The sequence below is a fragment of the Pseudonaja textilis genome, chromosome 1, assembly GCF_049901715.1.
Source record: "Pseudonaja textilis isolate UNSWEBS1 chromosome 1, rPseTex1.2, whole genome shotgun sequence".
NCBI classification, from domain to species: domain Eukaryota; kingdom Metazoa; phylum Chordata; class Lepidosauria; order Squamata; family Elapidae; genus Pseudonaja; species Pseudonaja textilis.
The window spans coordinates 4674635-4697061 of record NC_141990.1 but is presented as its reverse complement, the minus strand read 5'-3'; the positions used below and the strand labels follow the sequence as shown (position 1 = coordinate 4697061).

Genomic DNA, 22427 nt, shown 5'->3' with positions numbered 1-22427 from the left:
GTGTGACAGCTGTGCAGAGGGGCCAAAAAGGAAGAGGCCAGATCCGGCCGGGCAGAAAGAAGGAAAAGTGACTCAAAGGGGTGGACTTCCATTTTCTTTTTCCTCTTATTGTAAATAAGTTCATGGAGGTGCTAAATCCTTTCCTTGCAAGGGAAGAAAATAAATATCATATTTCACAGGGAGTCCTCGACTTATTATCACAATGGAGCCCCCAAATTTCCGTTGCTAAGCAAGACAATTTGTAAGTGAGTTTTTTAAGGACCTTTTTTTTGCAAAAGTTGTCAACCAGTGCGGTCATTAAATGAGTAACACAGTTGTTAAGTGAACCTGGCTTCTGCATGGACTTGGCTTGTCGCAAAAGGGAATCACATGACTCCGGGACACTGCAACTGCTGTAAATACGAGCCAACTGATAAACGGATGGATTTTGATCACATGACCATGGGGAAACGCTCCAAGGGTCGTAAGTGTGAAGAATGGTCGTAAGTTACTTGCTTCAGGGCCATTGTAACTTTGAATGGTCACTAAACAAAATTGTAAGTCGAGGACTACCCTGTATTAACCGCTTACTAGGTACAATTTATTTTTAGAGATGACCTTGGGAGAAAATCTACAGTAGAAATAAAACAAATTATAAAAACTGAAGACTAACCCAGGAAAACAGGAAATAGTGAGAAAGAAAATCAAGATTGCCTCTCTTTGACTTTTTTTTTGGTATTAGAAAAAGAGAAGGAAAAATATTGTGAAGCTTTCAAGATGTTTCTGTATATTCTCTTCTATTGGAACTCACACAAAAAAAAATCTAGTTTTAATTTTAAAAGGAAGAAGTAGCTATTTTAATCTAGTTGTTCCTTTTAAAATTAAAACCAAAAACGGGAGCACATTTCCCCAGGTTTCCTAATCTCTCACGTCCTCTCACATACGATTTATGGTTGAAAGTAAATACAGGTAGTCCTTGACTTATGACCACAACTGAGTCCAAAATTCCTGTTGTTAAGTAAGACAGGTTTGTTGACGGATTTCAAAGATCAGTCGTTGTGCAAGGCGCCAAGATGTCTGACTGCTTGGGCAGCGTTTATTCTTTTATACCATTTTTACACGCAAGGAAGAATAACATAGATACAGCGTTAGGATTGGAGAATAGATCTCACATGGGTGAAACCTCTCAACCACATTGGCACAACCTCCCAAACAATCCTTAAGACTAGTGGTGATGTTAGTAAAATGAGATCACCTATATATATGTCTGGAAAGTCAGGGACTTTCCACCTTCACCAAGATATAGGGAATGAGATCCTGAAAGTAGCCAAGGGAGCCTATATAAGTTTTAAACACTGCAGTTTGCTGCTAGCATCTGGCGCCATCTATAGGATCTCCATAGCTACTACAGTTTGTTAAGTGAGTTTTGCCCCATTTTGCAACAATTGTTAAGTGAATCCCTGAAGATGGTTAGTTTAGTAAGCCGCTTGTGAAATGAATCTAATTTTCCCCACTGATTTGCTGGTCAGGAGGTCGCAAAAATGGATCACATAACCTTAACCACAAGAGTGATAAATGTGAGTTAGTTGCCAAGCATCCGAATTTTGAACCCATTGACCGTGTGGGAATGCTGCAATGGTCGTAACTCTGAAAAACGATCCGAAGCCACATTTTTCAGTGCCGTCTTAATTTTGAACGTAATCACTAAACAAACGGTTCAGAGGCGGTGAATTCAGCCAGTTATGAGTGATTCTGGAGAACCGGTAGAGGAAATTTTGAGTAGTTCGGAGAACTGGCAAATACCACCTCTGAGTGGCCCCGCCCCATCTATTCTCTGCCTCCCAAGTCCCAGCTGATTGGCTGGGTCTTCTTTGGTTGATTTGCACAGGAGAACGGAGCTGGAAAGCAGGTTAAGTGGGGTGGGGAGGGAATGGAGATTTTCCTTCCCCTGCCATGACCACCAAGCCACGCCCACAGAACCCGTAAGTTAAAAAAAATGGAAATCCACTACTGGAAACTTTTGTAAATTGAGGACTACCTGTATATTTTATTTTTTCCAGATTTTGTTCTATTGTACTTTTATTAATTTATTTGATTCTTTTTGTTAGGTTTTATTGTTTTATTTATTTATTCATTATTTTAAATATGATTTTACATTGTGTAAGCCGCCTCGACTCACCATGGGCGAATAGGTGGCAATATAAATTCAATAAATAAATATATATCAAAGGTTTCTGGGCACGTAGCTAACTTGTTATGCATTTAACCCACATTCATGTTAGGGCACCAACAGAAAGCCAGATTTGGGTTCATTTTGTCCACTCCGTGAATCTTATTGAGACAGCTGCCCTACACAGCAATTGTGCGGTTGCAAATTTTCGCTTGCTGAATCCCAATGTTCCTCATATGCAGACAGTTTACAAATGTCTCCCAAATGTCTGTTCTTATTATAAAGGACCCCCTGGGGGGAATTCAAAATGCAGGGATTTGCACTCCAACGGAGCTCGAGGGGAAAAGCATCTGTTATCAAGTTTTAACTTTTAAAAGATTTGACTTTTTAATTGGGCCATAGATCTCCACAGCTCAAACTCCAGTTCATTAAACACACGGCACTTTCCCTGAGGATCAATTCATCAACCCAGGGACCTTGCAACAGGGGTGGGCTTCAAATTTCTCAACAACCGGTTCTGTGGGCTTCAAATTTCTTAACAACTGGTTCTGTGGGCATGGTCTAATTTGTGGGTGTGGTCTGGTGATCATGTAACTGGGTGGGCATGGCTTGTTTGTAAATATTATAAATATTTATGTAAATATTGATTTTTTTATTTTTTACAAAAGCAACTTTTACCCAAAATCAAGCAAAGCCGGAAGGCAGATTGAGCTGCTCACAGAATCACAGATTCACTCAGAGATCTACCTTTCTGCAATCTGCTACCTGAGTCAGCACTGAAAAATAGAAGCTTCAGTCCTAAGGAAGGTTCAGCTCTGCTTTTAGATTAGCTAGAAAGCAAGAAATCCAAGGATTTCCTGCTTTCTAGCTAATCTAAATCTCCCAGCACAGCAGAACAGCTGATGGTTGGTGAAGAAGGAAAAATAGCAACTTACCAAACGCAGGCAAATTGGATGGCATGTATGCCAGGTAAGGAGTGACTGGGTGGGGAAGGCAGGGGAGGGGCCAGCCAGTGGTGTGATTTGCTGGTTCTCCGAACTGCGCAGAATCGTAACAACTGGTACTATAGAACCGATCCGAACAGAAAATAAATTGACCCCCTCCTCTTTGGGGCAGCCTCTCAAATATTGGAACCACTGCTATTATGTGCCTCCTAGTCCTTCTCTTCTCTAGACTAGCCAAACCCAAAATCTGCATCAGTTCTTCATATGATTTAATCTCCGGGCCTTTAATCATCTTAGTTGCTCTTCTTTGCACTTTTTCCAAAATCTTAACATCTTTTTGTCATGTGGGGACCAAAAGTGGATGTAGTATTCCAGGTGTGGCCTTACTAAGGTTTTACAAAGCGGTATTAATGCTTCACGTAATTTTGATTCTGTGCCGCTGTTTATACAACCAAGGATCGTATTGAGGGTATTTTGGACTGCTGCCGCACACGATTGATTGATGTTTAAGTGATCATCCACTAGGATTCATTGTGTATTGATCAGTGGTGGGATTTAAATATTTTTGCCACCGGTTCAGTGGGCGTGGTTTGGTGGGTGCATACACTTTGCTTGCATGCGTGCGCCAAACACACACTTTGCACAGGCGTTACACAGGAGCAGAGGTGTTCTAACTTGCCTCCTGCAAGATCCTGGTCGCTTCAGCAGCTGATTCTTCTGTGCCGCGCAAAGCAGCTGCGCTTCCAATTCAGCGGATAAAACTGATTATAGGAGCCTGGGCGGGTGGGAGGACCCAACAGCAGAACAGCAGAGAGAATCGATTTGGTCTCCGCTGCTCATCGCTGCTACCGGCTCACCAGAACCGGACAGAACCGGTCGAATACCACCACTGGTCTTGATGAGCAGGCAAATGATAGTTTTCTAACGTCACAGGCAGGGGTAGGATTCAAATTTTTTAACAACCGATTCTGTGGGCGTCGCTTAGTTGGTGGGCGTGGCTTGGTGGTCATGTGACTGAATGGCCGTGGCCAACTCAACATCACTCACATCGAGGCACGCATCTCCTCCCATGGCCTCTCATGACTGTGGGGATGCTGCAACAGTCGTAAGTGTGAAAAATGGTCATAAGTCACTTTTTTCAGTGCCACTGTAACTTTGAATGGTCACTCCACACAAGCAAAGTAACAGCAAAGGAGGGGAAAAAAACTCCAGAGAAGTTCCAGAGACAGGAGGTCTAGTCCTGCCAAGAATGTAATAAGGGTTAACGGAGAGGCCGTTTCTGTAAGCAACCCCAGAATGTTTCCTTCCTGCCTTCCTTACAGGATTAGGCCAGTAATTTCTTCTAACAACCGGTTCTCCGAACTGCTTAAAGTGTAAACAACCGGTTCTAGCGAATAGGTGCAAACTGGTAGAATCCCACCCCTGGTCACAGGCTGTTCTCCAAACTGTAGTTAGATTGGAGAAATATATCCTTGGAAAAGTAGTCCTCGACATATGACTGGTCACTTAACAACCCAATGTCAACTCATAAAATATTTTTCTGGTCTTTTTAGAGTTGCCAAAAGAAAGAGAGGGAGGAGCAGTGAAGCAGTTTGCAAAACCAAAAGTGCATTCCAAAAATGTTTTCAGAGATAGTAACCAGGTGACTGAAGATTCTGCCAGGCAAATATCTAACTGGAGAGCATGATTGATGACTCTGGGCTATGGATGTGTCCCATTGGAGAATATGAATTATGATACACCCAGGGGGTGCAGGGAAAACCAGGGTCAAGGGTGACAATGAATGATGTGTCTCAGAGTCGGCTACACCCAGGCAATGCCGGCAGGTTAACTCCCAATAAATCCTTTTTAAGTTTTGGAAGTTTGGCTGGAGACTCAGGATTTAATTGGAAATAACTGCCGGAATCCTGACTTCCAAGTTAGACATGTCCCCAAAAAAGCGACTTCCACAGGTAATCCTCGACTTACGACTGCAACTCAGCCCAATCTTTCTGTTGCTGAGAGTTGTGAGTTTGGCCTCATTTTATGATTTTCTTTCCATTGTTGTTAAGTGAATCGCTGCAGTTGTTAAGTTAGTAACATGCTGTTAAATGAAGTTGGCTTCCCCATTGACTTGGCTCGACAGATGGTTGCAAAAGCGGATCACCCTGGACACTGCCACCATCATAAATGTGAGCCACTGGTCAAGCATCTGAATGTAAATCAGGTGACCATGTGGGTGCTGAAACGGTCGTTAAGTATGAAAAACGGTCATAAGTCACTTCTGTCAGCGTTGTAGCTTGAACGGTCACTAAGTGAAACTGTCATAAGTCAAGAACTACCTGTACTTTTGATTTCTGCATTCTATTGTTCGGCTTCACACTGGATGTTTGAATCTAAGGCCTTTTCCTGAACACTGTGTCAGGATTCCAGCAATTTGCCCTAATTAAATCATGATTCTCGAGCCAAACTTCAAAAAACTTCAAAGGATTCATTAGAGGCGACATACTGGCACTGCCCTGTGTGAAGCCAACTCTGGCATAGATCATTTATAGCCACCTGTAACCCTGTTTACCCCCTCCCTCCCTTGGTGTCTCCTAAACCAGATTCTCCAATTGAGCACGGTTCACAGGCTGGGTGTCATCAATCACATTCTCCAATTAAGGGATTTTCCCAGGCAGAAGATTCGGTAGCTTAGTTACAATCTTTGTAAGATAAATGTGGAGTGTACTTGCGCTTCCAAACCGCTGCACTGCTCTTTCAGATTTCCTTCCTCCCCCCGACCCCCACTTTTTTTACGACAACTAATAAAACAGGCATAGGAATGTTTTATGAGTTAACACATTGTTGGCGCTCTCCTTTTTGTATGAGGCTAGTCCTCAACTTACGACCGTAATGGCCCCTGCGCATCACAATTGCAAACGGTTTGCAGGGTGTTTGGGGAGGGTGTCATATGATCTCCTTTTGCAACCTTCTTACCAGAAAATTCAATGGGGAAGCCAGATTGACTTAACCAACCGCGTTACTAACGTAATAACTGCAGCGATCCACTTCACAACGGTGGCAAGAACGGTCCTAAAATGGGGTCAAAACTCACTTAACGAATATGTTCATTAGCCATGGAAATGCTGGGCTCAGTTGTGGCCATAAATCAAGGACTGCCTGTACTAGCAACAATAATATGATGCATGTGAAATCCAACACCAGCTGTAGTACTGACAGCTGTGATTTCACATTGTTGGGCATCTATATATATATATAAAAGCGAAATACCACTCACGCGTCATCACAAAATCTCCAGAACTGTAAAGCCTACAAACTTGAAGTCTGGCACATATGTTCCTCTCGGCTTCTAGGTGCTCACTAAGAAAGGATTTTTCCAAATGACCCTCCAAGCATTAGTATTTCCTATATTATTATTATTATTAACAGGGTCTAATGCTAAGGAGTTCTACTCCCTCTCCCCACCTGGAAAAAAATCTCTTCTAAATGCAAAACACAAGCAAGAGAAGAGGAGTTTTAGTTTCAGTTTTAGTTTCACAGCACCAATCAGCTTTGGTACAGAACAGTTGAGCTAAGCCACGCCCAGGCTCCTTGTTGTCTCCTTGCTCACACAGCAAATGCTGTTTCAGTTTCCAAGCAGCCCTCAACTCTCTCACTCCCCACCTGAAAAGAAATTTGTTCCAACTGCAGTTGAGCTAAGCCACGCCCAGGCTCCTTGCTGTCTCTTTGTTGCTCACACAGCAAATACTGTTTCAGTTTCCAAACAGCCCTCAACATTCTCACACACTGACAGGACGCTAGCCAGATGAATACCGATGGATGCTGGTAGGCAGAGGCAGAATTCCGCCCCCCTTATTTTCCTCCAAAAACACTTGCCTGATCACATAGTTTCGTAGTGAAGCATGGGTACCCTGGTAGTATAATAATAGTAATATTTCTGTGCTGAGCAGAGCGGAGGACTTAGCCCAAAATAATATAAATGCCCCCTTTCCGTTTGAAGATTTTGAGACTAAATATCCTCTCTGCCAAATGATTCCTGCTTCTAAACTATAGTTATTTCACCACCAAACCAAGGTCGAGGTTTCTGGCCTGCTGCGTTCAACCAGGCCTAACCCTGCAGTTGCCATGGCAACCTTCATCTCTCAAGTGGTCCCCTTCGGTTACCAGCCAGAATGATGGACAGGGATGTACAGAGGATGCTCATCCTTCTCAGATAACCTATTCAGGGGTTGGTGGAGGGGAGGGTTGACACCTTTTTTGCACCCTTTTGCAACCAATTTATTTCTTTCCACCAAATGGTTTTACTTTCTGGTGTATTTGTGAAGCGTGAAAGAGAATTTGGTGTCTTCCAGTAAAATCTGATTGTTGCTTTACTTTTCAGAGTTGGGGTTTGTTTTTTTTCCCTTTCATTTTAATCCCACCATGGTTCATCTCTGCCAATGAAGATATTTTAATTTGCAGCCGGCCAAGCTTGGCTGAGCTTAAAAAGCTGGTTTTCTGCTTAGATGGGAGACCACTAAGAGATCCTGTGCAATCCACCAAGGATTGTTTAGTTTAGTTTACTTTATTGTCATTGCACATTGTACAACAAAATTAAACACCATATTCAGTGTACTATACAGTAGAATTCAAGAGAGCTACTGCCCTGGGATAGAAGCTGTTTTTCAGCCTATTTGTCCTTGTTTTTTATTATTATCCTGTACCAGTTGCCAGATGGTAATAGTTAAAAAAAAAAGGGTGCCCAGGATGAGATGGATTTTTAAAGATGTTTTGAACTTTCTTAAGGCAGCGGGAGCTATAAAGCTTTTCCAAAGAGGGGAGAGGGCAACCCAAGATCCTCTGAAGGGCAATGACTTTAACCCTCTGGAGCGCTGCCCTGTCTGCCTCGGTGCAATTGGCAAACCCTACAGAGGTGCAGGAAGTTAAAATGCTCTCTATGGTGCAGCGGTAGAAGGTCACCAGCAGTTTTCCATCCAGTTGTTGTTTTCTGAGAAGTCTCAGGTAGTATAATTTCTGCTGGGCTCTTTTGACCAGGGCTGCAACCCAGGTCAGGTCTTCTTTTAGGGTAACACCCAGAAACTTAAAACTGGCCACTTGCTCCTCTCGGTCTCCACTGATAAGCCAGGGTTGGATGTCTGATCTGTTCCTTCTATAGTCCACTATAAGCTCCTTAAGTCTTATTGGTGTTGAGGACCAAGTTATTGTCTCCACCCCACATTGTAGGTCGATCTGGATTATAGGTCCAGAAGGGGATGGGAAATTGGAGTTAAATTATCCAGAAAACAATATTGACGTGTCTGTGAAATTTCTTCCACTAGATTTTCCTTTGTTGGGCCCCCTACAACAACCCTGTGAGGTAGGCTGGTTATAAGGGAAAATGATCATCCCAAAGTCATCCAAGGAGTTTGCCTGCTGAGATGGGCTTGAATCTGGGTCTAATCTCTTCCCTACTCTATTACAGGGAGTCCTTGACTTACAGCCATTCGCTTAGTGGCCGTTCAAAGTTTCAACGGCACGGAAAAAGGCAGGGGTGGGGTGCAAATTTTAAAATTACTGGTTCTGTGGGCATGACTAGGTGGGGGTGGCCAGGTGGGTGTGACTGGGTGGGCGTGTTCCCCACACCACACCCCGAGGCTTCCCTAAGGCCCCGTAAGCAAAGAAAATTTTAAAAAAAATTTGGGGGGGCCTACTGGGCCTCAGGGAAGCCTCCTGGGAGCAAAAACGGGGTGTGGGGGGCCTTGCACAGCACCCCACACACATACCGTTTTTTGTCACCTGGAAGTGAGGAAAGCCACCGGGCAAAACAGTGCAACAGTGGGGTGGGAGGGAAATCAGCTGTGCTGCGTGATTTAGATTAGCTAGAAAGCAAGAAATCTGACAATTTCCCGCTTTCTAGCTAATCTAAATCGTGGGACACAACTGATCTTCGGAAAACAGCTGATCAGTGGGGGAGAGGAAAAGGAAATACCTTGATCTTCTGGAACCGTTTCGCTCCTAGCTGTTTTTCACACTTAATGACCATGGCCAACATTCCCATTGTTTACATTCAGATGCTTGAGAGCTGACTCACCTTTATGACGGTTGCAGTGTCCTGGAGTTACGGGATCCCCTTTTTGCGACCTTATGAACAGCCAAGTCCACAGGGAAGCCCGATTCACTTAATAACTGGGTGACTAATGGAACAACTGCAGCGATTCGCTTAACAAATGTGGCAAGGAAAGTCGTAAAATGGGACCCAAAACTCACTTAACATATTTCTCACTTGGCAACATAAACTTTGGGCTTGATTGTGGTCGTAAATTGAGGACTACCTGTATTTATGAGAGTTCCGGGGTCCGTCCTTCCTTCCTTTCCCTCTTTCCTTCCCCCTTCTTCTTTTCTTCCTTCCTTCTTCCTTTCTCTCTCCCTCAATCTTCTCCATTCTCCTTCCTTCCATTTCTCCTTCTCTTCCTCTTCACTTTTCCTTCCTTCCTTCCTTCCTTCCCTGTTCTCCTTCCCTTTGTTTCTTCCTCTCTTTAATTTTCCTTCCTTCCTCCCTCCTCCCTCCCTCCCCTCCTTTTCCTCCCTTCCTCCCTCCATTCGCCTTTCTTTCTTCCTTCCTTCCCTTCCTTCCTCTTCTCCATCCTCCTTCCTTCCATTTCTCCTTCTCTTCCTCTTCACTTTTCTCCTTCCTTCCTTCCTTCCCTTTGTTTCTTCCTCTCTTTAATTTTCCTTCCTTCCTCCCTCCCTCCCCCTCCCTCTTCCTTCCTTCCTCCATTCCCCTTTCTTTCTTCCTTCCTTCCCTTCCTTCCTCTTCTCCATTCTCCTTCCCTTCGTTTCTCCCTCTCTTCCTCTTCACTTTTCCTTCCTTCCTTCCTTCTTTCCCTGTTCTCCTTCCCTTTGTTTCTTCCTCTCTTTAATTTTCCTTCCTTCCTCCTCCCTCCCCCCTCCCTCCCCTCCTCTTCCTTCCTTCCTCCCTCCATTCCTCTTTCTTTCTCTTTCTTTCTTTCTTTCTTTCTTTCTTTCTTTCTTTCTTTCTTTCTTTCTTTCTTTCTTTCTTCTTCCTTTTCCTTCCCTTCCCTTCCCTTCCTTCCCTTCCCTTCCTCTTCTCCATTCTCCTTCCTTCGTTTCTCCCTCCTTCCTCTTCACTTTTCCTTCCTCCTTCCCTTCCCTCCTTCTTCCTCCCTCCCTCCATTCCCTCCCCTCTCTCCCTCCCTCCTTCCTTCTTTCCTTCCTTCCTCCCTACAGGTCTGAACCACAGAGATGCAGGTGATGGCAGCAGGGTACCACAGAAAGCTCTCGTTCAGCATCCAGTTGATCGTCGCACACCTTTGCAAACCAAATCTGGTAACGTCGCCTGCCTAGTCGGCTTCCCGGCCGGCTCCCAACCCTTCACACGTGTCCTACACAAACTACGGTCTTTTCCCCTCCGCCTCATCGCGTTGCGAAGGTCCCAGCCTCTCCTGCGCGGCGCTGCTGCCCTCTAGCGGCTGTTACCGTTTTCGAGGCAGAGGTGCGACGCGCCTGGCTCGCATTCAGAAAACACGCGGCGGGGAAAATCTACCCTTAAGGAGCCCGGGCCCCTCTTCCCGAACTGGAGCGAACACAGTTTCGAGAGATCCGTGGTCCACATTCCGCTGGTTTGCGAGTTTCACGCTTGGAAGCTTGCTGATTTGGCGTGCGAAGTGCAAGCTTGGAAGCTGCCGTTCACACGACCGGCGCTCACACGACTCATTAGGCGTAGGAGTTTCAAGGTTGGCAGTTGTGTTCACACGGGTTAGGCTTGGAAGCTGCGTTCACACGACTCGTTAGGTGTGCAAGGCTCGGAAGCTGCGTTCACACGACTCGTTAGGTGTGCAAGGCTTGGAAGCTGCATTCGCACTACTCGTTAGGCATGCAAGTTTCAAGTTTGGAAGCTCTGTTCACAGGACTCATTTGGCTTGCGAGGTGCATGCTTGGAAGTGACTTTCACACGATCTGCTAGGCTAGCATAGGGTTGGCTAGTTTTGTGATTTGTGCAAGTGGAGGCAAGGCAGTAACTTGAATAACTGGGTGTGCAATGATGGAAAGCGGTATGCTTCAATGAAGAGTCACAAGAAGTATCCTGGGTAAATGTTGTGTGATTGTGTGTACACACATTGTGTTTGTGTACACACACAGAGAGAGAGAGGCATGGATTTCTTGCCTGGTCTTCATTAAAGACTTTGGACAAGACCTTGCTAGATACTGATACGTGCAACACATTTGTGGTCACAAATCAGCTTATTCAATTTCTTGAGTGGTTACATTCCTATGCTATTGTAGGACACACACACACACACACACACACACACACACACAAATGTTTTGGGGAATATTAAAAGTCTTTTTGTCCTGGTTTGGACAAAATTCAGCAGCACTTTTTGTGCGTTTGTTGATAAAAATAGGATCACCAACATGATCGCCAATGTCTGATGATGGATATGGCAGAAGAAGAAGGAGAAGAGGAAGAGGAAGAGGAGGAGGAGGAAGAAGAAAGAAAGAAAGAAAGAAAGAAGAAGAAGAAGAAGAAGAAGAAGAAGAAGAAGTCTGAATATTATATTTCCCCAAAGAAGAAATGGAGAAACGTGTTCTTAAAGGCAGAAAGCAACACCCAATAGCCTACAGCAGATGCCCAAAGTCTTTAGAGATGGAATTTTTGGCTCCATTAAGAAATCCAGGCCAGTCTATTCACAAACCAAACATCTTCTGCTCCAAATGATGGGATTAAGAATTTACATCCCCCTCCACCCAAATTCTAAGAACAGGACAGGATCTTTAGGACATAATAGGATTAACCCACCACCATTACAATAGCAAAAGGCACAAGACTTAACTACATTGCAAACCCCCTGAAGCATCTCAGAACCCCGTAACAATCCATGTACTCGTCAAGCAAATTTGTCAGCTGTTCCAGAACTACAAGCTGTGGTTGGTTATCCTCATCAGTAAACAGAGTCTTTCATTCCAATCAGCGTCCATTTTATTTCCAGCGCCTTATTCCCACCTTATAACTGAACCGGATTTTTCTTCCAGAACTAATTAATTTTGGTTTATTCCAAAGCAGTTTTGAGGGTCCCATGGCTACCCTTCACCATAAACCCCTCCCAGAGTCGCACTGTGCAACCGCTGAGCTAAAATATTGGTGGTACGATCGATTGCATATGATTAAAAACATGAGGATTGAAATGATCCTAGAGGTCACTTAGTCTAACCCTGTGCCCAACAGAGGAATGTGTAGTTCTAGGGACCAAAATTCCCATTGCTAAGCAAGGCAGTTGTGAAGGGAGTTTTGCCCCGTTTTATGATCTTTCTTGCCATGGTTGTTAAGTGAATCAGTGTAGGTCAGTGGTTCCCAAACTTTTTCAGTCCACTGCCCCCTTGGTGCTACAAACTCATCCTCGGTAAACCCCCCCCAGGGGTGGGATTCAAATGTATGTGGGTGGGGGTCAGCGCATTGAAGGACCTGTATCCTGCATGAGTCAAAAAGAGGGCTGTGAAAATATCTACAGACCCCTCACATCCCAGACATAAACGGTTTCAACTCCTTCCTTCAAAACGATGCACACCAGAAGAACTAGACACAAGGACAGTTTTCCCCCGAACGCCATCACTGTGCTAACCAAATAATTCCCTCAACACTGTCCAACTATTTACAAAGTCTGCACTATTATTACTATTAATCTCATCACTCCTTATCGCCCATCCCCTCCCACTTGTGACTGTATGACTGTAACTTTGTCGCTTGTGACTGTTTCCTAGTATTATTTGATCGCTTATTGTACCCTCTGACTATCATTAAGTGTTGTACCTGATGATTTTTGACTTTGACGAATGTATCTTTTATGAACACTGAGACCATTTGCACCAAGACAATTTCCTTGTGTGTCCAATCACACTTGGCCAATAAAGAATTCTATTCTATTCTATTCGCACCAAGACAAATTCCTTGTGTGTCCAATCACACTTGGCCAAGAAAGTATTCTATATTCTATTCTGTTCTGTTCTGTTCTATTCTATTCTCTGTTCTGTTCTGTTCTATTTGCACCAAGACAAATTCTTGTGTGTCCAATCACACTTGGCCAATAAAGAATTCTATTCTATTCTATTCTATTTGCACCAAGACAAATTCCTTGTGTGTCCAATCACACTTGGCCAATAAAGAATTCTATTCTATTCTATTCGCACCAAGACAAATTCCTGTGTGTCCAATCACACTTGGCCAAGAAAGTATTCTATATTCTATTCTGTTCTGTTCTGTTCTATTCTATTCTCTGTTCTGTTCTGTTCTATTTGCACCAAGACAAATTCCTTGTGTGTCCAATCACACTTGGCCAATAAAGAATTCTATTCTATTCTATTCTATTTGCACCAAGACAAATTCCTTGTGTGTCCAATCACACTTGGCCAATAAAGAATTCTATTCTATTCTATTCTATTTGCACCAAGACAAATTCCTTGTGTGTCCAATCACACTTGGCCAATAAAGAATTCTATTCTATTCTATTCTATTTGCACCAAGACAAATTCCTTGTGTGTCCAATCACACTTGGCCAATAAAGAATTCTATTCTATTCTATTCTATTTGCACCAAGACAAATTCCTTGTGTGTCCAATCACACTTGGCCAATAAAGAATTCTATTCTATTCTATTCGCACCAAGACAAATTCCTTGTGTGTCCAATCACACTTGGCCAAGAAAGTATTCTATATTCTATTCTGTTCTGTTCTGTTCTATTCTATTCTCTGTTCTGTTCTGTTCTATTTGCACCAAGACAAATTCCTTGTGTGTCCAATCACACTTGGCCAATAAAGAATTCTATTCTATTCTATTCTATTTGCACCAAGACAAATTCCTTGTGTGTCCAATCACACTTGGCCAATAAAGAATTCTATTCTATTCTATTCTATTTGCACCAAGACAAATTCCTTGTGTGTCCAATCACACTTGGCCAATAAAGAATTCTATTCTATTCTATTCTATTTGCACCAAGACAAATTCCTTGTGTGTCCAATCACACTTGGCCAATAAAGAATTCTATTCTGTTCTATTCTATTTGCACCAAGACAAATTCCTTGTGTGTCCAATCACACTTGGCCAATAAAGAATTCTATTCTATTCTATTCTATTTGCACCAAGACAAATTCCTTGTGTGTCCAATCACACTTGGCCAATAAAGAATTCTATTCTGTTCTATCTGTGGGTATACTTTCATATTTCCAGTTTTGTGCATATGTGATTCTAGCTGCTGTTATTGACATGTAACCTTAAGTACGCAATTCTTTTTTATTCTATTTCCCCAGCAGTATACCTAATTAAAAAAAAAACCCGTTCTGTTTTACATCTATATGTTGGGCTGTCATTTCTTCTAACCACCTTTTTTTTTAATCTTTCTCGGGCCCGCGTGCGAATCCCCGGGCGTCGAGAAAACAAAAAACAAAAAAACCCAAAGGGTTTGTCTGTCTGCCGGGACTACTTTCTGTCAGTTCCCGCTGCGCGGATGGAGTCTCCAGAGGGCGGTTTCAAAGCCAGACGCAGCACCGTCGCCTTGGAGACGCATCGCCGTGGAGACGCGACGACCCACCGACAGGCGGCGAAAGAGCGCTGCGCCGGCGGAGGAAGGAGAGCCGAGAGGAGGGGAGACCCCCCCCACCCCGCGCGAGCCTGTAATTCCCGCGGGGGGGGGGAAGGGGAGCAGGGGGAGGGGTGGTCTCCGAAATCTTCTAGGGGGGAGGGGGAGGAGAGACGCCCCCCCCGCCTAGGGGGGGGGGGAAGGGAGCCATTGTGTTTTAATCAATAAAAATGTAATCCATAAAATGTAATTAAAAAGCGACGATGGATAAAAGTAATAAACAATAATGAATATAATAATGTTCTGAATATAATAATGAATATAATAATGTATGGTTATAACAATAATGAAGGTTGAATATAAAGAAAGCAATAAATAAAATACAGATTTGATAGCACGAGTAACACAATGACGAATATTTAATTTAAAATGAAAAAAAGTAACCAAAAAACTGTTATTAGCAATATTATTTATTAATTACTACTTTATAACAATTGGAAATTAATACTAATGACTAATATAATATGAGGGCCCAGATTGTTGGGGGCAAGAGGCTGACTCTAAACTGTGAAGACGTATATAAGGCCAAGTGCTACTTATTATAATGATAAAATGTATAATTCGGTTATACGTTTTAAAACCAAACAATAGCCAAGCTTTGTGGGCAGTTTACAGTGGAAGAGGAAGGAAGGAGTAGAGAGGGAGGGAAGAAGGAAAGGAGAGGAAGGGAAAAAGGAAAAAGGGAAGGAGGAAGCAAGAAGTGGAAAGAAGGAAGGAAAAGGGAGGGAGGGAGGAGAGAGGGAGAGAAGAAAGGAAGGAAGGAAAAAAGGAAAAGGGGAAGGAGAAAGCAAGGAAGGGAAGGAGGGAGAAAAGGGAAGGAAGGAAAAAGGGAAAGAGGAAGCAAGGAGGAAAGAAGGAAGGGAAGGAGGGAGGAGATGGAGAGAAGAAGGAAAGGGAAGGAAGGGGAAAAAGGAAAAGGAAGGAAGCAAGGAGAGGAAGGAAAAGAAAGGGAAGGAGGGAGGGAGGAGAGGGAGAGAAGAAGGGAAGGAAGGAAAAAAGGAAAAGGGGAAGGAGAAAGCAAGGAAAGGAAGGAAGGAATAGGAAGGGAAGGAGGGAAAAAAGAAGGCAAGGAAGGAAAAAGGGAAGGAGGAAGCAAGGAGAGGAAGGAAAAGAAAGGGAAGGGGGAGGAGAGAGAAGGGAAGGAAGGAAAAGAAAGGAAGGAAAAAGAAAAGGAAGGAAAAGGAGGGGGAAAAGAGGAAGGCAGGCAGGAAAATGGGAGCACAGAAAAGATAAATGGAAAGAGGGAGGGAAAGGAAGAAGAAAGGAACAAAAATAGAAAAAAGAATGAAAAATTAAAGAAATCTATTTGAATTAAAACCTACCCAGTAAAACCAAATTTAAAAAAAAACAATAAAGACACTAGGCCAATTTACCCACTGCAAAATAGGCACCTAAAAGCTAAAACTTTTAAAACTTAAACCTGAATTAAAATGCAATTTAAAAAAAAAAAGAAAGCCTGGGGAAATTTTAAAAGCCTTCACCAGGCACTGAAAGGGTGCTAATGTTGGAGACCAGGCAGGCCTTTATGGGTCGAAACACCCATCCATGGGTCCTCAGCCCCAGAGAGCTGCTGTGCATAGCCACTGGCTGGCTGTACAGGCCAGTTGCCAAGCATCTAAATTTTGATCACTGAATTTTTGAAGGTCGTAAGCGTGGAGAACGGTCCTAAGTCACTTTTTTCAGTGCCGTTGTAACTTTGAACGGTCACTAAGGGAACTGTTGTAAGTTGAGGACTACCTGTATAATAGCAACAGCGACAATGTCCGCTAGTTGGTGGTTTAGGGGGTGCTTCACCAGTCTACATAATTACTCCGTTCTTGTGCAGATTTTTTTGTAACTTAACGGAATTTGACACCCCATTTCTTTAAAAGAGTTACGGCTACAGCGCCAGAGTTGTGAGAGAGGAAAAATAACCACACATCTGTCCTGGTTGTTTGTCTTGGGTTCAAGCTCAGCGGCCGACAACGGTTTCCCGGAAGGATGGAGGCGGGCCGGCAGGATGCCATGTCTGATGGGGAGGGAGCAAAAGGCAACAAGCTGGCGGTAGCAAAATTGCCCCCATCGCCTAGCAAGAAGAAAGTCAGCAAGAAAAAGAAGAAAAAGAAAACCGTTCCAGGTATATAAAATCTAAGTGATGTTTCAGTCATTGTCTTCCAATATCTTAGGGGTTGCCCCAAAGAATAGGGGATCCACCTATTCTCCAAAGCACCATAAGGCAGGACACGAAGCAACAGATGGAAACTAATCAAGGAGAGAAGCAACCTAGAACTAAGGAGGGATTTAGTCACAATAAGAACAATTAACCAGTGGAACAACTTGCCACCAGAAGTTGTAGGTGCTCCAATACTGGAGGCTTTTAAGAAGAGATTGGACAGCCACCAATCTGAAATGGTATAGGGTTTCCTGCTTGAGCAGGGGGTTGGACTAGAAGACCTCTAAGGTCCCTTCTAAACCTATTATTCTGTTATTCTGAAGGGGCCATTAGCAATCCTGTTTTTTTAGCTCAGCAACCTCTAGGATCGCACAGAGTCGTTGGCTGTACTACCTGCATGGCAGGAAGAGGTAGGCTTCGACTTACGACCCCTGTGGAGCCCAAAATTTCCATTGCTAAGCAAAAAAAAAGTTTTGAAGTGAGTTTTGCCCCATTTTACGACCGTTCTTGCCAGAGTTGTTAAGTGAATCCCAGCAGTTCTTAAATGAGTCACCGGGTTGTTGAGTGAATCTGGCTTCCCCATTGACTTTGCTTGTCAAAAGGTTGCAAAAAGGGGATCACATGACCACCCCGGGACACTGCAACCGTCATAAATACGAGTCAGTTGCCAAGCGTCCGAATTTTGATCATGCCACCATGGGGATGCTGCAATGGTTGTAATTGTGAAAAATGGTCGTGTCACTTTTTCCAGTAACTTCAAACGGTCACTAAATGAATGGTTATAAGTCAAGAAGAATTACCTGTAATTCAGTAATCGGGGACTGGGGGAAATTTATTATGGAAGCTCACAGATCCATCCCTTTGGCATGGTCCAGAGGGATACCTACAGGCTCTGGAAACTGATGGTTGGCCCGGGTGATAAGCGAAACGGATACCACAGAAATGCAGGTATTCCTCCACTTATGACCACCATTGAACCCAAAGTTTATGTTGCTAAGCAAGACAGTTGTTAAGATATTTAAATTTAGTAGCTGGAACAGTGGAGTTGTGCAGTGAGCCAGAACACACAATTGTGATTGATTAGTTGGAGAGCGCTGGCTCCTGTGTTAGGCAATCTGCGCTGTGATTGTTGTGGTAGATGTAAAGGGGGAGTTTCCCTTTTTCCCTGCCTTTTTCTTCTGTGTGTCCTTTTGTGCTCTGTGATTTACCTCAGGATGCTCCTGCTGTGTGGATTTACCTCAGGATGCTCCTGCTGTGTCAATTTACCTCAGGATGCTCCTGCTGTGTGGATTTACCTCAGGATGCTTCTGCTGTGTGGATTCACCTCAGGATGCTCCTGCTGTGTGGGTTCACCTCAGGATGCTCCTGCTGTGTGCATTTACCTCAGGATGCTCCTGCTGTGTGGATTTACCTCAGGATGCTCCTGCTGTGTCGATTTACCTCAGGATGCTCCTGCTGTGTGGATTCACCTCAGGATGCTCCTGCTGTGTGGGTTCACCTCAGGATGCTCCTGCTGTGTGGATTTACCTCAGGATGCTCCTGCTGTGTGGATTTACCTCAGGATGCTCCTGCTGTGTCAATCTACCTCAGGATGCTCCTGCTGTGTGGATTTACCTCAGGATGCTCCTGCTGTGTCAGTTTACCTCAGGATGCTCCTGCTGTGTGGATTTACCTCAGGATGCTCCTGCTGTGTGGATTTACCTCAGGATGCTCCTGCTGTGTGGATTTACCTCAGGATGCTCCTGCTGTGTCGATTACCTCAGGATGCTCCTGCTGTGTCGATTTACCCCAGGATGCTCCTGCTGTGTGGATTCACCTCAGGATGCTCCTGCTGTGTGGGTTCACCTCAGGATGCTCCTGCTGTGTGGATTTACCTCAGGATGCTCCTGCTGTGTCGATTTACCTCAGGATGCTCCAGCTGTGTGGATTTACCTCAGGATGCTCCTGCTGTGTCGATTTACCTCAGGATGCTCCTGTTTGTTTGACTATCTAGTTTGCTCTATATGTGGTTGTAAAATATATTTATTTTGTGTCAATGTCTCTGACTTCATTTGGACACTTACTCTGCAATTGTGAATTTTGCCCCATTTAAGCAAATGAGCATCTGATCCTTTTAAGTTTATGGAGATTCTTAGTGATCCAGCAATATTCTGATTGATTGATCTCCAGGGTCACTTGATCCTAATTCAGGAGCTTGGCAACTGGCGTATATTTACAACAATTGCAGTGTTCCAGAGCCACATAATCACTATTTGTAATCTTCCCAATGGCTTCTGACAAGCAAAGTCAGTGGGGAAGCCGGATTCGCTTAATGACTGCATGATTCCCTTAACAAATGCAATTCTTTCTTTATTCATGTCAGAAGCCCCTACAAATTATAGAGGCATAACATTCAACTCTGAATAAAACAAAAGTACCACAGCGATTTATTTGCTTAATAATAGCCATGCCAAAAAAGGTAAAATTGGGCAGGATTGACTTAACATCCACCTTACTTAGAAGTGGAAATTTTGGTCCCACTTATGGTCGTAAGTTGAGGACTCCTATCCTGTAAAAGTTCAAAATTGCTCCCAATCACTTTTCATTTTGATTTTTTTTTTAAAAAACAAACAGACAAGCATTCCAGCCAAGTCAAGAAAAAATCCATCTTTGCCATATTTCCTCTGGATTTGCTCCAGCGCTGGAAATATGAAGCGCAGGAAAGTCACAGCAAGCGAGGACCAGGCAAAGCTACCAGGAACTCGCTCTCGGCCTGCTCCTCGGCCACTTCGGTCTCTGCTCCAGGAGACACCATCCTGCCCAACGAGAGCCTTCGCTGGGACGGTGTGTTGGACGACCCCATAGCCGAAGAGGAGAGGCTGTGCAACTATCGGTTGAGCCGAAGAAAACGCTATGGTGAATTCTTGCAGCGAAACCCCCGGTTGGATTCTCCCTTTCCGTGCCAGCAGCTGCCCGATCTGGACAAAGTCGCTGAGGCGGAGAAAGAGCGTTCCTTACACAAGAGTAAATCATCTTCTCTTATGGCCTCCAAAAACAAAAAGCGTCCAAGTTCGAAGCAAGGCAGCAAAACCCCAATGCGGCCACTGTCGGCGTCGTCCAGTAAACCTCAGGGTGTTCTGTGAAACACCCCGAATTTGAGCATGGTTTTTATTTTTATTTTACAGCCATAGTGAAAGTTCAGAGTTATTATTTTTGGCCTGAGGGTCTTGCAATGATCCAGGTGTATCTTTCGGTTTTTGCAAATTCTGTGTTGGAGAATAAAACGCTGTGTTTGACAGTCGCACCTGCTCGTGTTTGCATAAAGGGAACGTGTGAAATTCGTACAAAAGGGATATTCTTCACAGGTGTGTTCAGGATGGCAAACAGGTTGGAGGACCCGAACTAACAAATTTATTTGCATAAATAGAGCAAGAGATAAAATCTAAGGGCTCAGGTGCGTATTTTTTTATTCAAAAATGCAAATACTTCCTGGAATTACACAGTAATCTTCGATTTATGACCACAACTGAGTCCAACATTTCTGTTGCTCAGCGAAGCAGCTGTTGAGTTTTGCCCCATTTGATGAGCTATCTTCCCGCGGTTGTTAATGTTAAGTGAATCACCACAGCTGTTAAGTTAGTAACACGGTTGTTAAGTGAATCCGGCTTCCCCGTTGACTTTGTTTGTCAGAAGGTCACAAAAGCAGATCACATGACCTCGGGACACTGCAACCGCCACAAATATGGGTCAGTTGCCAACGTCTGAGCACAGGGATGCTGCAACTGCCGTAAGTGTGAAAAACGGTCATATGTCACTTTTTTCAGTAATGTAATTTTGAACATTCACTAAATGAACTGTTGTAAGTCGAGGATTACTGGTAGTCCTGGGAAGGGGAAGAATAAAAAATCTCAGGACAGGTTTCCCTCAAACTCTCTTTCCCTCTTCTGGGAAATGTTCCTTATACAGGTAGTCCTTCACTTATGACCACAATTGAGGCCAAATTTCCCACTGCTGAGCAAGACAGTTGAGTGAGTTTTGCCCCATTTTACAATTCTTTTTGCCACAGTTGTTAAATGAATCACTGCAGTTATTCAGTTAGTAACACGATTGTTAAGGGAATCTGGCTTCCTCATTGACTTGGCTTGTTAGAAATTCGCAAAATGGGATCACGTGACCCCGGGACACTACAACCGTCATAAATATGAAACCAGTCGCCAAGAATTTTGATCATGTGACCAAGGGGATGCTGCAACAGCCATAAGTGTGAAAATCGGTCATTATGTTACTTTTTTCAGTGCCATTGTAACTTTGAATGGTCACTAAACAAATGACTGTAAGTCAAGAACTACCTATAAACCATGGAATTCTGGGAGTTGAAGTCCATGCTGTTGTGGTTCGCCGGCAGCCTGTGCAGACAGCAGCAGAATCGGACAGTGGGGAAGAACGGGGACCAGTCTGGGAGTCTGGAGAGGACTCGGACGAAGGTCCTATGCCCGATGCGGAGATGGGGCCAGGACTATCTGGGAGTGGGGTGCTAACTCCGGAGCCTCCGGAGTCTGGCAGCAGCGAGGCTGAGGAACAACGGGAGCCTGTTCCCAGTGCGCGTGTGCGCAGAGCTGCCAGAAGGCAAGAGCAGCTGAGGGAAAAGCAACTCAGGAGTAAGGCTGGGAGGTGATTGCCCCTCTCATAAGGTATAAAGGACAGGCAAAGGTGAAGAACCCTTTGCAGGAAGCAAAGTCGTTCATTCTGTTCAGATTAATCCTTGAAGCTCTGTGTGGACTTTGTACTTCGGTTGATTTTTTTATAATTCATTTGGCACTCTAGTTGTTGGCAGCAATTCAAAGGAAAGAAAGGTGGGTGCTTATCTCGAGGGACTGTTTGGGACTCATTCCCGGCAGGGAATGAAAATAATTCCCAGCGTTGAAATAAAACGAGTTGTTTTAACTAAGCATGTGCTTAATTACGGTCTCAGGAAGCCTTGGTCAGGACACACACATCTTAAAGTTGAGTAAGTCGCTAAGCAATTTAACCCACCACCATCACACAACAGCACAGCTCAGGATATTTTCTTCATATAATTTATTATGGCATGAAAAAGAGGAATTTCAAAAGCAAATTATCTTTGGCCTGACAAGCTTTAAATCACACATTCGAAACCTTTAAAAAGTACGCAATTATTTCAAAGCATTCTTGTTGAAAAATGACACAAGTGAGACTTTTTTCTTTAAAAAGAAACAAGGATTTATACAAAGGATTCAATTTTATACATGCAACTTAAAAAGAGCCCAGAGCACACCTACTCCAGAGTACTATTGCAAGACAGACATATTTTTTTTAAATCTACTCTGTATCCTATGAAAACTGATGCTGTCTTTAGGGAAATTCATGCTGGGAAAATGCCAGATTGTGAAAAACCTTGCCAGGTGTGTGTTTTGTGTATGCAAAACGCACACCAGGAGGCCACAGAAGACCATTGTTACAACATGTCAAATGAACATGGATTTTTTTTTATTGTTTTTGTTGCAGGATCTAAGGTCTCTTTCAGATAATTTATGATCCCTGGCTTCCAAGTTTAGCTGGGCAGGTAAACC

General features: G+C 43.8%; 1 protein-coding gene across 1 annotated transcript; it reads left to right on the top strand.

Annotated features, from left to right (window-relative positions):
- The first annotated feature begins 15900 nt into the window (after nucleotides 1–15900).
- LIAT1 (ligand of ATE1) lies at nucleotides 15901–20137 on the top strand. Its single transcript, XM_087925048.1, has 2 exons — nucleotides 15901–16821; nucleotides 19471–20137. The coding sequence occupies exons 1-2, from the start codon at nucleotides 16686–16688 to the stop codon at nucleotides 19977–19979; spliced, it is 645 nt and encodes a 214-aa protein (XP_087781174.1). The 5' UTR covers nucleotides 15901–16685; the 3' UTR covers nucleotides 19980–20137.
- The last annotated feature ends 2290 nt before the right edge of the window (nucleotides 20138–22427 follow it).